The 14,969-nt window shown below is 42.2% G+C and overlaps 1 protein-coding gene across 4 annotated transcripts in view; it reads left to right on the top strand.

Moving 5' to 3' along the window:
- SATB2 (SATB homeobox 2) overlaps positions 1–14,969 on the top strand; it is a 289,250-nt gene that overhangs the window by 130,790 nt on the left and 143,491 nt on the right. For all 4 annotated transcript variants that reach the window (XM_082261098.1, XM_082261096.1, XM_082261097.1 and 1 more), the window contains exons 4-5: positions 709–835; positions 6,223–6,346. In XM_082261098.1, coding sequence (XP_082117224.1) covers positions 709–835; positions 6,223–6,346 — 251 coding nt within the window. The remainder of the gene's footprint in view (positions 1–708; positions 836–6,222; positions 6,347–14,969) is intronic.

The following is a 14,969-nucleotide window of genomic DNA, read 5'->3' as shown; positions in this document are numbered from 1 at the left end:
GGTTCCCGCATCGCACTTGACTCTAAGGCAGTTCACACTGCCATATGCAAATTGCTGGAGGTGTCAATACAAAGTTAACGACACCCCCAGATCAGTTTGCATATCGCAGTCGAAATGTCAATTCGGATTTGCATAACAGGGCCATGCGAATCACATGCAATGTCTGACATCGAATATGTGTGAACCGGCACTTAAGCATAACTGCAGTCAATATATATATATATATATATATATATATATATATATATATATATATATATATATATATATATATATATATATATATATTTATATATATTTATTTATTTTTTTAGCTTTGGACAGAGTGGGGATTTATTAGGAGGTTTAATTGATGCCTCTCTATTTGTTCTGTTTACCATTATCATTGAAAGTGAAAGTAAAAGAAAACCCCAGATTTTGGGTTGTCCCCAGAACAATAAAAAAGAGGAAGTCTTAAAATAGGGACACTAGTTTTGGTGACCTGGGATTCCCTTAATTTGCAGGGATTTCCTCTCACTTTCTATTTTTGCTATAATACAGGAAGTAAATGTACACAGACAGCAAAAAAAAAAAAAAACTGACAGAGGTTAATAACCCTCACTTACTTTATCCAAAATGAAAAAGAAAAGTTCTACTTTAAGTGTGATAATATTAATGGTATGATATTGTTTAGGAAGAATGTTTGACGCGTGCATTGTCCTTTTTCAGGAATCATTAAAATTGGCCGCTGGAATCCCCTGCCTCTCAGTTATGTTACAGACGCACCAGATGTGACAGTTTCTGACATGCTCCAGGATGTCTATCATGTGGTGACCCTGAAGATCCAGTTACAAAGGTAGGGGTCAATGTAATGGAAGAGTTGTAATGTTTACAAGCCCAGATTTGAAGTAAGGCCTCTTAAACCTTGGCGTAGTGTAGGCAAATTTGTGAGGACGACAACCTGCCATTTCGTTAATCGTCTGAGCACGTCACATCATAACATTGTGTTCTCCCTCTCATGCAAACTGTTCTCATTATAGTGAGGTGACCCAAGGCCTAGGAGGTTTGGTTTCCATGAAATTTGTCATGAGAGAAGCACGGAGGATGCTGTCGCTGACCGTTCCTATTGAAAAGGCTGGTTGCCTGACTGTGGTGCTGACCCTCTTCAGGTTTCAGATTGTTCTTCTAATATATATGCTTGTTGTGGGTCTGAAATTATTGAAGCCAGCGGACCAGCATAACAGACAGACAACTAGTATTTTTTAGTAGCGGGTCATATTCCTCATATTCCTTTCTGCTTCAATTCACATTATAATAATCAGGTTACTTAATTCATTTATTACTGACTGTCCAATTAGAATAAGGGCTTCATGGGTTCCATCCAGCAGACCCTCTTTGGTGTATTTCCCTACAGCGTTGTAGCAAATATTCAAGTGTGAAAAATCAAAGTATGTCTAAAGCCAAAACTTTTTTAGTGTTGAATTGAATAGGGAAGGGTTAAACCCGCCCATTGCTGTCTGTTTGCCACTGGGGAGAGTTCCCTTTACTCTCTGTCTTCTGGACATAACAGGAAGTAAGAGGAAATCTCTTCAAGGTGAGGGAAATCCTCTCCTAGGGCCAGCTCACAGCACAATTTCTGCGTTTCGGGTGCGTTTCTGCATGCATGTTTTTGATGCGTACCAGTGCGTTTTTGATTAATTCCACTGCACTTTTGATCATTCCCCCCCCCCCTTTTTTCATCTCAATTAAGAACATCTTTATTCCAGTGCAATTTTTGATGCGTTTTGGTGCGCTTTTGATGTGTTTTGTCGTGTTAAAAAAATGCGCTCCTTACAGACAAAATGCAGCATGTTCTACTTTTGTTGAATGCACTGCACTGATGTGAACTAGGACCATTGGAATACATAGAAAACACTGTGTATGCATTTTTTATGCAGATTAAAAACGCACTAGACTGTATCTGGTGTGAACCAGCCCTTGACAGTTGTCACCACAAAAAATGTCCTCACTGGAAGAATTGAATTCTATATAATTTCCAAAGAAAGCCCTAATTTTGGATTTTTTCCTCACTTTAAAGTGGATCTTCACCGTACCGCCCCCCCCATCTTTTTTTTTTTTATCTCCACTTACCAGGAAGTCGATTCTGCTCCTGATGCTCACCCCTCCAGTGGATCCAGCGTTGTTCTGCTGAGATCCTATCTTCTGCTGCTACTCTATGCTGCGCTGCCATGTTGTGTGTGACATCATCCATAGGACCACTGGCTCTTCCAGGTTCAGCAGGTGGGCCTCCCGATGATGCGCCGCTATGCCTGCCCCCTCTTCCTTAGTGAAAAAAACACCATGCTTCCTTGAATAATTTACCTAAGCAAGTGACATACATGGGGGGAGGGGTGGGGGGGGGGGCATGGACACTTGCATGCTTTTAAGGAACAAAAAAAAGGTGGATAAATAAAGAAACAAACAAAAAAAGACAGCATTGTTCATGTACAGGACAGAAGAAGGAATGGGGAGAAGAGAACCTTATTAAGAGAATGAAGATCTACTTTAAGTCCTGGTGACATGGGTCACTAGAACAAACAGAGAGGGTAGATCTCTCCAGCAGGACACATACAAAAATGGAAACCCTGCAGGATTGCAAACCCTTCCCTACTTTTTCCAAAACTTAAAAAAAACGAAAAATATGGCTTTAGATTTTTCTTAAAGCTGAACTCCAGGATAGAGAGATATGGTCTAAATACAAGAAGCACACTGTGATTCTTGAATCCTGGTATGCTCTATGTATTTCCTCCAGATCTTCTCAGTAATTCAGTGACATTGTTCATTTATGCAGGAACTTCCTGTAATAAAGACCAGTCCCTGCTGCTCTCTCGCTTTGCTCAGAGTGGCTGGTCTTGTCTCCACCCTTGCTGTAGTTTTCTGCAGGCAGCCAGGAGTCAGTGGACCTACTGGGCTCTTCTCACAATCCTGCTGTCTGAACAGACTAGGTACAGTACATTGATGATGTCACCACACTACCTTTAAAAGTTAATACCCAGAGTTTTGTGCCCAGAGTTCAGCTTTACTCACTGTTCTTTCATTGATTAGTATTAGGTCTAGATGTAGTTTGCTAGTAGTGTACATATAGAAATCTGTAAATTTTTCCAAAATTGTCTGCTTTAATTGTAAAACAATCTCAAAACTGGGCAAATTAAGAGCCCATTCACACAGGGGCGACACGATTTGCCGGGGGGGCGACCTGTGAAGTCGCGCTGCACAGCGTGCACCGCGACCTCGGCGCGACATGCACGGACTTCATATCATTGAAGTCAATGCAAGTCGCCTCCAGGTCGCCCCAAAGTAGTACAGGACCCTTTTTCTAAGTCGGAGCGACTTGTGTCGCTCCTATTAGAACGGGTCCTGTGCTAATCAAAGGCAGGCGACCCACTGCGACTTGTCAGGCGACCAAGTCGCCTGACAAGTTGCGCTAGTGTGAATGGGGACTAAGACTATGCTGAAAAACGTATAAGCAGAAGTTACATTAAGCATAAACAGCATGTCTAAATGATCAGTAAATCTCAAGAATTACATGATGGAAGTGACAGGTAAATGTATATACCGCTCCTAATAATTCCAGTAAAGGTGGAGCCTGGCCTTACCCCGCTAACCAAGTGATGGACAGCCTCAGTGATGAATAGGAAGGCAGAACAGGCAGTAGAGTTGGGACCAAGCTCAACCTTTACAGAAGATTTGCATGTAACTTTAGCTACCTCTGTCTCTGGATCTACCAATTTTTTTGTCATGCATGTTTTACTGAAGGTAACCTCTGCTTATGCATACAGTAGTCCCATCTTGTGCTTAGACTGAAATACTCAAGCATGTGGAGAGTTTACTTTATTTATGTACTATAGATACATCAACTTACGCAGCGCTTTACATTCACATCAGTCCCTGCCTTCAAGGAGCTTACAATCTAAGGATCCTAACTTACATTCACATATTAGGGCCAAATTAGATAGGAGTTAATTAACCTACCAGAGTGTCTTTGGAGTGCGGGAGGAAACTGAAGTACCTCGGAGGAAAAGGGAGAAAATGGAAACTCTATGCAACTAGTGCTGTAGTTAGGATTTGAACCAACAACCCTAGTGCTGCCAGATGGAGGTTTATTTTCACGTTTGCAGCAAAATTGGGGTACACCAACTTCAAATTTGTTCACATTCACATTAGCATATTTTAAAGGAGTTGTAAAGTCAGAAGGTTTTTCATCCTAATGCATTCTATGCAATAAGATAAAAAGCCCTCTGTGTGTAGCACCCCCTTATATCTGAGCTCCATCTCAATCCAGCGATGTCCACGAGTCCCTCGGCAGTCCGGTACTCTCTCTCCTGATTGGCTGAGACACAGCAGCCGTGCCTTTGGCTCTTGCTGTTGTCAATCAAAGTCAGTTAGCCAATCAGAGAGAGAGAGGGGGTGGGGCCGAACGACAGCTTAGTGTCTGAATACACACACTGAGCTGCAGCTCGGCTCAGGTGCCCCCATAGCAAGCTGCTTGCTGTGGGGGCACTGGACAGGAGGGAGGGGCCAGGAGCAGAGAATAGGGACCCGAGAAGCAGAGGATCTGGGCTGCTCTGTGCAAATCCACTGCTCAGAAGAGGTAAGTATAGCATGTTTGTTATTAAAAAAAAAAAAAACAAGACTTTACAGTCACTTTAAAGCTTAACTCCAGACAAAAAAAGTTTTCCTGTGCAGGGGGCTATGCAGGGGAAAAGGGAGAACATGGAAACTCTATGCAAGTAGTGCTGTAGTTAGGATTTGAACCAGTGCTGCCAGGTGGAGGTTTATTTTCACCTTTGCAGCAAAATTGGGATAAAACCAACTTCAAATTTGTTTACATTCACATTAGCATATCTTAAAGGAGTTGTAAAGTCAGAAGGTTTTTCATCCTAGGGACCCGAGAAGCAGAGGATCTGGGTTGCTCTGTGCAAATTAACTGCTCGTTTTGTCCAGGGAAGAAGAGAAAGCTGTGTACTCACCCAATCCTCCGCTCCAACGGCAAACAGCGTTCCCCACAATCCAGCAGTGGTCTGTTCCTAACGTCCTCACATCCAGAGCAGGTCTATGGGTGTGGTGACATCAGGAACAGTCCACCGCAGTCTGCTAGACCACGCATGAGGGGTGGAGCCACAGGGTCTTGCACAGGGAAAATTATGTAAGTATATCGCCTAACCCCTACACAAAAATGAGCAGTTGGGAGGTACAGTGTGGGCACAGCCCCACTAGATAGGAAAACTTTTTTTTCACCTGGAGTTGGACATGGACCTGCCATCTGCCTACTTAGTAGGGATCAGCGGAGGGATCCCCCGCTGGGCAGACTGATCCGATTGATGGAGTCCGCCCCATCTGGAAGGGGCCTTAAACTTTTCTTTTACTTCTCTTCAGTTGCTTCTGGTTTCTGGCCTAGGCCAAAGTGATGTCATACATCCCAGAAGTCTTTATGGACATTTTTTTCTTTTACCTGGAGGAGGGGCTTTCTCAGCAAAGCACAGCCTCCTGGGCAGATGAATTCCAGAAAGTAAATGCTACATGAATCATCTGCCATTATTCAAGATGACTGCTGTTACACATACTAGGGGGTGTTTTTTAAAGTGTTTTCTCAAAAACGTCAAGCATGGAGACATGGATGGATGGGGGAGTTTGCTTTAAATATTAAAAATGTGGTGCTCAGATACAGTTTAGTTCCCCTTTAATGCACTTTTGAATAAATCTGTCCAGCATGTGCACATTGCAAACAAAAATAAATTGCCTATAGAGACCTACAAATAAATCTACTGTCGAAAAGCAAGTAGAAAAGTGGGAAGTAGTATTTTTTGGTTAACTGTGAATGGAAATACATAAACATATAGTGAAGTTTTTCTCACATTTGGCCGCAAAGGTGGAAATCCAGTTTAACTCATAAAACTGCTGGTCTAGAACAATCATTAACACACTAAAAGGTAATCATTGGCCAAATGTAAATTTTGCTGACTTAGAAAACTTTTATGTAAAAAAAGGCTTTACCATAACAGATGATGTTATATTATTAGAATGACCCTTTTCTGCATTCCATTTTCATTCATCTGGTTCTGCGTTCCATTCAGCATTACAGCAATTCATAATCTGAACAATTATGTCTTCCTTTTTGGCTAGGAGAAATGCGAGTTTTATATGTCTGGCATTCTGTTCCCTTGTGCGTATTTGATATTTCCTGAGTAACATTTTTCTCTGTAGTTGTTCAAAACTTGAAGACCTGCCGGCAGAGCAGTGGAACCACGCCACTGTCCGCAATGCCTTACGGATGCTGCTAAAGGAGATGAATCAGAGCACACTTGCCAAAGAATGCCCCCTCTCCCAGGTCAGTACAGCACACTGGAGTTTATTCGATGTATTCTAATTGCTTGACTTCGTAGGAGCTAATAAGTTCTATTGATTTCCTTGCTACAAACACTACACTCTGATGTATCTATCGACTGGAGTGCACTTATTAATTCATTCTTTTCATTATTACATTAGCCACTTTATTATTCCAAGAATGCATACAAACTAAGTGACAATGATATTTTATGACATGGGTTTGATATTGTATTAAAGCTGAACTCCAGGAAAAACAAAAATGATCCAAGCAGAAAAGTGCATTTTGTACAGGGGGGAAGAGAAAAAGCAACCATAGCTACCTTATTCCTGGCACTTGCAGTTTGGGGGCAGTAAAAACAGGCGGAGAAGTCATGTTTGTACCTCCCCAAACCGCCCCCTCCTTAAAGTGATTGTGAAGGCTGAAGGTTTTTAATGCATTTGATGCAATTGCCCATGTAAAACTGGTCTCAAGGCAGGTAAGTAATTCCTCTTTCCACAGAGACACACTGGAAACTCAACAAAGCAAAAAGGACCTCCTGTGTGTCTGAGCAATCAATAATGAACTTTTTAAAGAAAGATGCTTATACTGCTTATGAATATTCCAAGAGTGGGTAGCAATAATATTTTAGGGGGCGTCAGTGATGGTCACTGCCAAATTATACTGCATATGAATATCCCAAGAGTGGGTAGCAATAATATTTTAGGGGGCGTCAGTGACAATCACAGCCAAACTATACTGCATATGAATATCCCAAGAGTGGGTAACAATAATATTTTAGGGGGCCTCAGTGACAGTGACAGCTAAATTATACTGCATATGAATATCCCAAGAGTGGGTAACAATAATATTTTAGGGGGCCTCAGTGACAGTGACAGCTAAATTATACTGCATATGAATATCCCAAGAGTGGGTAACAATAATATTTTAGGGGGCCTCAGTGACAGTCACAGCCAAATTACCTAACATTCATCATCCTGTCCTGCACTGTCCCCCACAGTCAGTATAGAAGGGTGTGCAGTCAAGAGTGGCACTGTATAAATGCAAATAAAAAGCCAGCCAGCACTATTTAACCACCTCTGCACCAAAACTACTGGTGGTTGTGCCAGATTCATGTCCCTTTCAGAAACAGGTATATGAATCAGTTGGAGGCTAGCAGTGAGGTTGGAGTATCCATACAGGACAACCCTTCCTCAATGTTCACCCTCTCGGAGCGCTGCACTCTTCACACAGACAGGCACAAGGCTGAGGAGTTTTGTAGTGGAGTGGGTAGAGCCTGTGGGGAAAGTAGGAGATTAGATCCCCATTGGGTCAGTCTTCCTTTTGTATGACAGTGCGTGGCATATCATTGATCCATATCCACTATCCATATAATTAGCAGCTTTCTAATTTGCTCACTGCTGTCCTCTGTCAAGCAGAAGTATGAAAAACCTGATGAGGAACTGGTCTCTAAGTTTCCCATCAGACTGCACCCACTCAACGGGCACTGCAGCCATAGAGACTAGATCCCCATCAGGTTTGCCACCCCTGTGAGCTTGTCATTATTCAAATATGCACATTGCCAGTATCCCTAGGCCCTTTGGTTACATTTAGCTTTTGAGCAGGGAATCTCCTGACTGACAGCTGAATGGGGCTGAGGAATGAGCCCTGTGGGGGACATCTTCCCAGCACATACATCCCCAGTCTGAGCACTGACACACCTCTGTATGACAGTTAAGATGTGGTCTTAATTACCTCGGGTTTCCTAATCTGCGTGCTGCCAGTATTCTTTAAAGAGGAGTTCCAGCCTCGGTTCCACAGAGTTCCACAAATACTGTAGCTGCTGACTTTATATATAAGGACACTTACCTGTCAAGGTGGCCCGTGATGTCAGCACCCCAGGCCATTCAGTCTATCGGCTCCGGGTGCAGGCATCGGAACCTTTACTAAGGGAAACAGGAAGTGAAGCCTTGTGGCTTCACAGCCTGTTTTCCATTGCACATGCGCGCTGCACTTTCTGAATGGTCCCGCAGTCTCCTGGGACCTGTGTGTCTCCCAGCAGGTAGCAGGGGGAAGGAGGAGGGGCTTGAAATTACGTAGATCGCCGCACAGCGATTCAGGCAATGTTACCAGGAAGTGGGAGTGAGTACCTGGTTTTGACAGGTATCCACCCCCCCCCCCCAAAGGTGCCAAATGTGGCAGCGGAGGGGGGAGGAAGCAAACAAGCAGAGCTTCTATTTTTGGGTGGAGCTCCGCTTTAAGAATCCGATGCTGCCATAGCATCAACATTTTAAAGTAGTGGTAGTAAGAACTACCAATATTTGGTAGTAAGAGTTACTGGAATTAGTTGCCTGTTTTGGTACTGTTACTGAACCTAGTGAATTTACCTGAATTAGGCACAGGGAATTTTAAAGGAAAGTACCAGCAGAAAAGTGACGTAAATGTTATACTGAATTCCTCAGTATGTATTAAAATTAGAGGTGTTTCATATATTTGGAAATTTATGTGGAAGCCTCACGGCCTTGTCAATATCCTTCTGTAAAATGTGATCCCTAGTGAGATCACAGTGATTAGGAGATCAAGAAAGATTTATGAAGTCCAAACCGGACCAGAGGGGTGCACAGGATGGTCCTTTTTTGCTCGACAAAGAAAACAGCAGGTATCCTATGCTGAATACTCCCTGAAATATAAATGTTTTAAGCCCCTCACAGATTCTCCGTAGGGTCATTCTTGTTTAGCATCCATTGTATTATAGCATGAAATAGAAACAAGAGAGGTTTAAAATCAAGCCATTGATCTTACCGGTACTTATAGTTCATCCTTTAGACCACTTGACTTGCTTTGAGCCTTTGGCATGGGGATAGTTTTTCCTCTCCACTTGTGTTAACAGCTCCTTTGCAGATCTCACGTGGCAATTTCATTTTGCAAATCCACTTAAAAAGTAAATACCCTGCCATATGCGTGAATTGTTATTATGTGTCCCAATAGGTTAATATGTTATTGTCAGCTGCAGGTTGGAAAGCTGCCTCGCAGGGGTAAGGGCTTCAGGGACAAAGCACTTGTGTGTTAACCCTGTCCTGCTGCTGGAGAAAATTGCTGCAGATTACCCAGATCTTTAACCCTGTAATGAGGAAGCAAAAATGCTATGAGACTCTGTGTTGCTTTAAAATCGTTTGGATATGGCAGTGACAAATGAGATGCCATTAAAATACTTAAAAACATTTTTTTTTTTTTTTGGTATTGGATAGAATTAAGGCGTGAATGCTTGTCAGGCTTTACTGCCATCAGAGACTCCATTGGAAAAATCCCTTCACTTCCTGTCTGGTAAAAAGGTTGTCCCTAGGACAGGAAGCGAGGGGGTAATCTCTCTAGCAGAGACACAGATAAAAGAAAAACATTTTTTTTTTAAATGCTACTGTTAGGGGTGTCTGGGTTTTCTTTTCTGTCTCTAAATACCCCTGCATGTTAGCTTAAGTGTCCAGGCGCACATACTGTTTACAGGCATTTAGAGACAGCAGCATTTTGGCATAAAAAAACGATTGCAAACGCGCCTAAACGCACATTCATGCTAGGTGGGTTTAACGCTTGAGCACTCATTTTTTCAGTGCCCAAAATAAAAAATATCGAGTCAAGCGTCTTTTGTTTGCCAAAACGCTGCTGCCAGAAAAAAAGGGAACCAACGAGAGATGGCTAAATGTCCAGTGTGCATGAGGCCTTAAAGAAAAATTAAATGTAAACATTCTTCATATAAAGAGATATTATTAACATTTAAAAGCATGCATGTAAAAATTTCCAATACCCAAACTAATTATGACATGGAGGAGATTTACATATCTTTGCTGTGCATCCTATTCTGTATTAGCAGCCGTTTTAGGCTAAAGGAGTCTTAAAAGTTGAAATTAGTAAAAATCCTGGGCTGAGAGTCAGCTGTGTGTTAGAAAGTATCACTTTCTCACTATACCACTGTTAGGGGCCGGTTCAAAGCATGAATTGCACAGGAGCATGCTATGTGTCCGTGTACGATTCACATGCGATCCAAGTGCAGTGTGATTTCAACCCATTCATTTGAATGGGCTGAAATCGTCTCGGGCCACACCAAAAGTAGTGCATGCGCTACTTTAATAAAAAACATACAGCAACTGGATTGCATGGTACTAATGTACTATGCGATCCAGGGTAGGCAAAAGCACTGTGTTTGCAACCTGCGTTTTGTTAAGTTAACACTGACAACCGCAAGTGTAATACATTTAGAACTTAGTGCGGGAAACGTGGACAGATCATGGGTTTCCCACACAGCGTTCTGGTGTGAACTGGCCCTAAGTACTGTAACATTTCCACATGAATGTTACTAGATTCTCCATTTATAACCTCATGTTATTTATATTTATTGGTCCTTTAAAGCCTAATTCCACTTTTGAAAATCAATTTGCCTAGCCCTGTTAAAAAAAAAAAAAAATGTTACAATACTAACCTTTTATCTAACGAAGTCCTCTCACCACTTTGAGGTCCAGCGCCAATCATCTTCTGGGTAGAATGGCACCCAGCATCAAACAGCTATTTCCCATTAACCCTTTTGCTGCTGAAGCCATGAAGATTAGTTAAAACCCCTCAAACAGCAAAAGCACATGTAATAGGGGAAAATAAATTAGTGGTAATTCAACTTTTTTTATATTGCACGATATTAGTGTGATGGCTGTACAGCTGCTGGATGTCCTCCATCTGAAAGTTGACAGTGGACTTACCAGAATCACACACACTCCCAAAATATGCCATACGTGGGATGCAGTGAAGGGGTTAAAGAGGAACAACAAAGGTATCTTTAGAAATGTTTATTAATGGCAAGATAGATAGATAGATAGCTAGATAGATAGATAGATAGATAGATAGATAGATAGATAGATAGATAGATAGATAGATAGATAGATAGATAGATAGATAGATAGATAGATAGATAGATAGATAGATAGATAGATAGATAGATAGATAGATAGATAGATAGATAGATAGACCAATCGATCGATAGGTAGATAATTGCAGTGTTTTTTTGCTTTGCATTCCTTTTTTTTCCTCTTACTATTCTTTTCATGGTAGCCATTTTCACTAAGGGCAGATGAATCCATCGCCCTTTACTTCCTGGATCTCTGGGTCCACCTCCTGGAATATGTGACGGGAACTTTTCAGGATGCATCTGTGAAGCTCTGGTTACATCACTTGTGCCTCACTCAACCACAAAGTGAAAAAAATGTAATTGTAAGTAAAAGCACATGTATGTTTAAAATGAATGATAATACTGTAAGTTAATTTCATATCATCATGCAAAGGTGATGTGTATTTAGTGAAGGTATGGGGGGGGGGTGCTTTCAGAACCCACATTTTGGGGGTACCTTATCAAGCTTCTCTGGTTCTCTGGAGATTGCTGCACATTCAACACACAAACGACTACTACTTACAAATGGAGGGAGACAACAGGAAGTGAGAGGAAATCTTCCCCTAGGAAGAGAAATTCGCTCCTGTGAGAGTTCTCATGGGAAAAAGGTGTCTCCACTGAAGCTTTATCACCAATCCTTGTTTCCATGACAACCCAAAATTTTCAAAATCCAATTGTCATAGGGACAGAAAGTGAGGGGAAATCTGAACAGGGACACAGACAGAAAAACAAACATTACAGGGGTATTAACCCTTCCCTATGCTATCCAAGAAACTTAAAAATTATTATTTTTTGTCTGGAGTTACACTTAAAAAAATGTACCTGTTCCAACTTACATACAAATTCAACTTAAGAACAAACCTACAGAATCTTATTTGTAACCCAGGGAACGCCTGTTCATGGTGCAATTCTCGGCAGTATTAAGGGCACCACTGGAGGAAGGCAAAAGACAAATAGGACCCATGATGTCACATGACCAGACCAAAGTCTGTTGTAAAACGTCTATATATAAAAGTGTTTTCAATAATAAGTGAGTATAAGGTGGGGGTAGAGATCAGGAAAACCTGGAGTTGGGCTGTAAAGGGAACTCAAAATTAGCCCTGCTGTTGAATCCAACTGTTGATAGATATTAAATTAAAGTGACTAGTCTATTTAAAAAAAAAAAAAAAAAAACATTAAAAATGCATGCATTTGTAAGCTCAAGGTGTACCCAGGCCCAATCTATTGTTAGTGCTATATCGTGTGCTATGCAATTATCGTATTAACTCTTAGAAGTCTAACAGGCTGCACAGGCAACTGCACTAAAGATGAAAAAACGTTTTTAGGCAGGCAGCAGAACTTTATCAATAGCAACATGTATGGAAGTAGAAGAGTTCATCTTCCATCTTCTTCAACCAAATAACATTGGGTGAAATACTTTTTTGAGGACAGAAGCAAGTCCAATCCAGTTTGGGTAGGGCCCCCTTGGAATTCATAAATACTGGCACAGATAGATTTTGTGAAAGTGTCTCTCATACATTCTGAAAGTGGTGAAGAATGCACCAAATTCATGTACCTGTACTTGACATTGGCTCATGCTGTGCCACTTTTAGAATGCACTTGAGACTCTTTCACCAAATCTGTCTGAGCCAATTTTTCTCTGTACGCCAAAAGACAGTTGGTCTTAATTAGCTCCACTTTAATGTAAAGTGGTGCATTTCAATGAGACATTAAAAAAACATCCTAAAGCAAAAAATATTAGAAAAAAAAGATAAAGGAAAAAAAAAGATATTAAAGCGGAGCTCCACCCTAAAATTAAACTTGCCTCCATCATCATGCCCGGGGTCACCTGAAAAACAAATGGATAATCGCAATTTTTTTTTTTTTTTACTTACCTGGTTTAGAAGAAAATATACTTACCTTACTTCCTCTTCCTCCCCTCGGCGGCCACGGCGATTCGTCACTTCCTGGCTTTGCAATGATTCCTGGGAGCTGAACGTCATAGCTCCCAGGAATCAATGCGCCTGCACCGGCCCCCGACGTCAGTTCCGGTGCAGGCGCCGTCATACCTTGCTAAACAGCGTCTGGGCATGCCCAGAAGCTGTGCAGGGATGACGCTGCGGCACCGGAAGTGACGGCAGGGCCGGTGCAGTGCATCGTGGGACCGAAGAAGACGGGAGAGGACACAGAAGAGGATCTTGCTGGCTTCAAGCTGCCCACACCTGAGATGGCAGCGCTGGACAATACTTTTTCAAGGTAAGTATTTCTTCTAAAAGGTAAGTGCAACCCGGGACAGATCAGAGGCTAGCCATTGTGGAATGTACTAGCCCTGACTGTCCCGGGGGTATTTTTTTTAAAAAAAGCTTTCCCAGGGTGGAACTCCGCTTTAAGTATTTACACTAACACACCTGTCTGCTTTCTCCAGAGTTCTTTTTCCAAAGCTGATCTACAGGCAGACAGCTAAATACAGATATGGAATACATACACTGTATTACCAAAAGTATTGGGATGCCTGCCTTTACAACCACATGAAATGTAATGGCATCCCCGTCTTAGAGTTCAATATTGGGTTGGCCCACCCTTTGCAGCAAAAAAAGCTTCAACTCTTCTGGGAAGGCTGTCCACAAGGTTTAGGAGTGTGTCCATGAGAATGTTTGACCATTCTTCCAGAAGCTTATTTGTGAGGTCAGGCACTGATGTGGACGAGAAGGCCTGGCTTGCAGTCTCTGGTCTAATTCATCCCAAAGGTGTTCTATTGGGTTGAGTTCAGGACTCTATGCAGGCCAGTCAAGTTCCTACTCCCCAAACTCGCTCACCCATGTCTTTATGGACCTTGCTTTGTGCACTGGTCCAAATCATTTGGTTGCCGGGGGGATTATGGTGTGGGGTTTTTTTTTCAGGGGTTTGGCTTGGCCCCTTAGTTCCACCCAGATAGTAAGCAAGTGTGCTGGAAGTTTGAAAATGACTTGCTAAGCTATTGTTAGACTTGCCAGGCTTCACAAATGTGTTGCACAATTGCAGCAAGTTCGCATTGCACGACTCTACTTTCCACTTTCTTTGCAAACATTCTGTAAGTTTGCTGCAAGTTCTGATTCAGTTATGTTGTGCAATAGTCATCCCACCCCAGGGGTCACTGTGGCTGAATTTTCATGTTGTAGACTTGCAGAGCTCTTGCTGTAGACTCACCACTGCAACTTTGCTCTTGCTAGAGACTTGCCGTGCAGATTTGCTACGAATTGGAAAAGCGTCAACTAGAACTTGTGCTTCAAGGGCTCTGCAAGTGTACAACTTGCCAGTGAAAATGTGCAGCAAGTTAACAGGCTTACAATTAAACACTGCCACAAATTTGTGGCAAGTTATTCTTGTGATCTGGGCAGTGAATGGAACTCGTAAGGCGTCAGCATACCAAGACATTTTGGACAATTTCATGCTCCCAACTTTGTGGGAACAGTTTGGGGATGGCCCCTTCCTGTTCCAACATGACTGCGCACCAGTGCATAAAGCAAGGTCCATAAAGACAAAGATGAGGGAGTTTGGGGTGGAGGAACTTGACTGGCCTGCACAACCCCATAGAACACCTTTGGGATAAATTAGAATGGAGACTGGAAGCTGGGCAATATCTCGTCCACATCAGTGCCTGACCTCACAAGATTGCTTCTGGAAGAAATGTCGAACATTCCCATAGACACACTTCTAAACCTTGTGGACAGCCTTCCCAGAAGAGTTGAAGCTGTTATAGCT

Source organism: Pelophylax lessonae (assembly GCF_965119305.1).
Source record: "Pelophylax lessonae genome assembly, chromosome: 6".
Lineage (NCBI taxonomy): Eukaryota > Metazoa > Chordata > Amphibia > Anura > Ranidae > Pelophylax > Pelophylax lessonae.
This window is presented reverse-complemented; position numbering and strand designations above follow the sequence as displayed.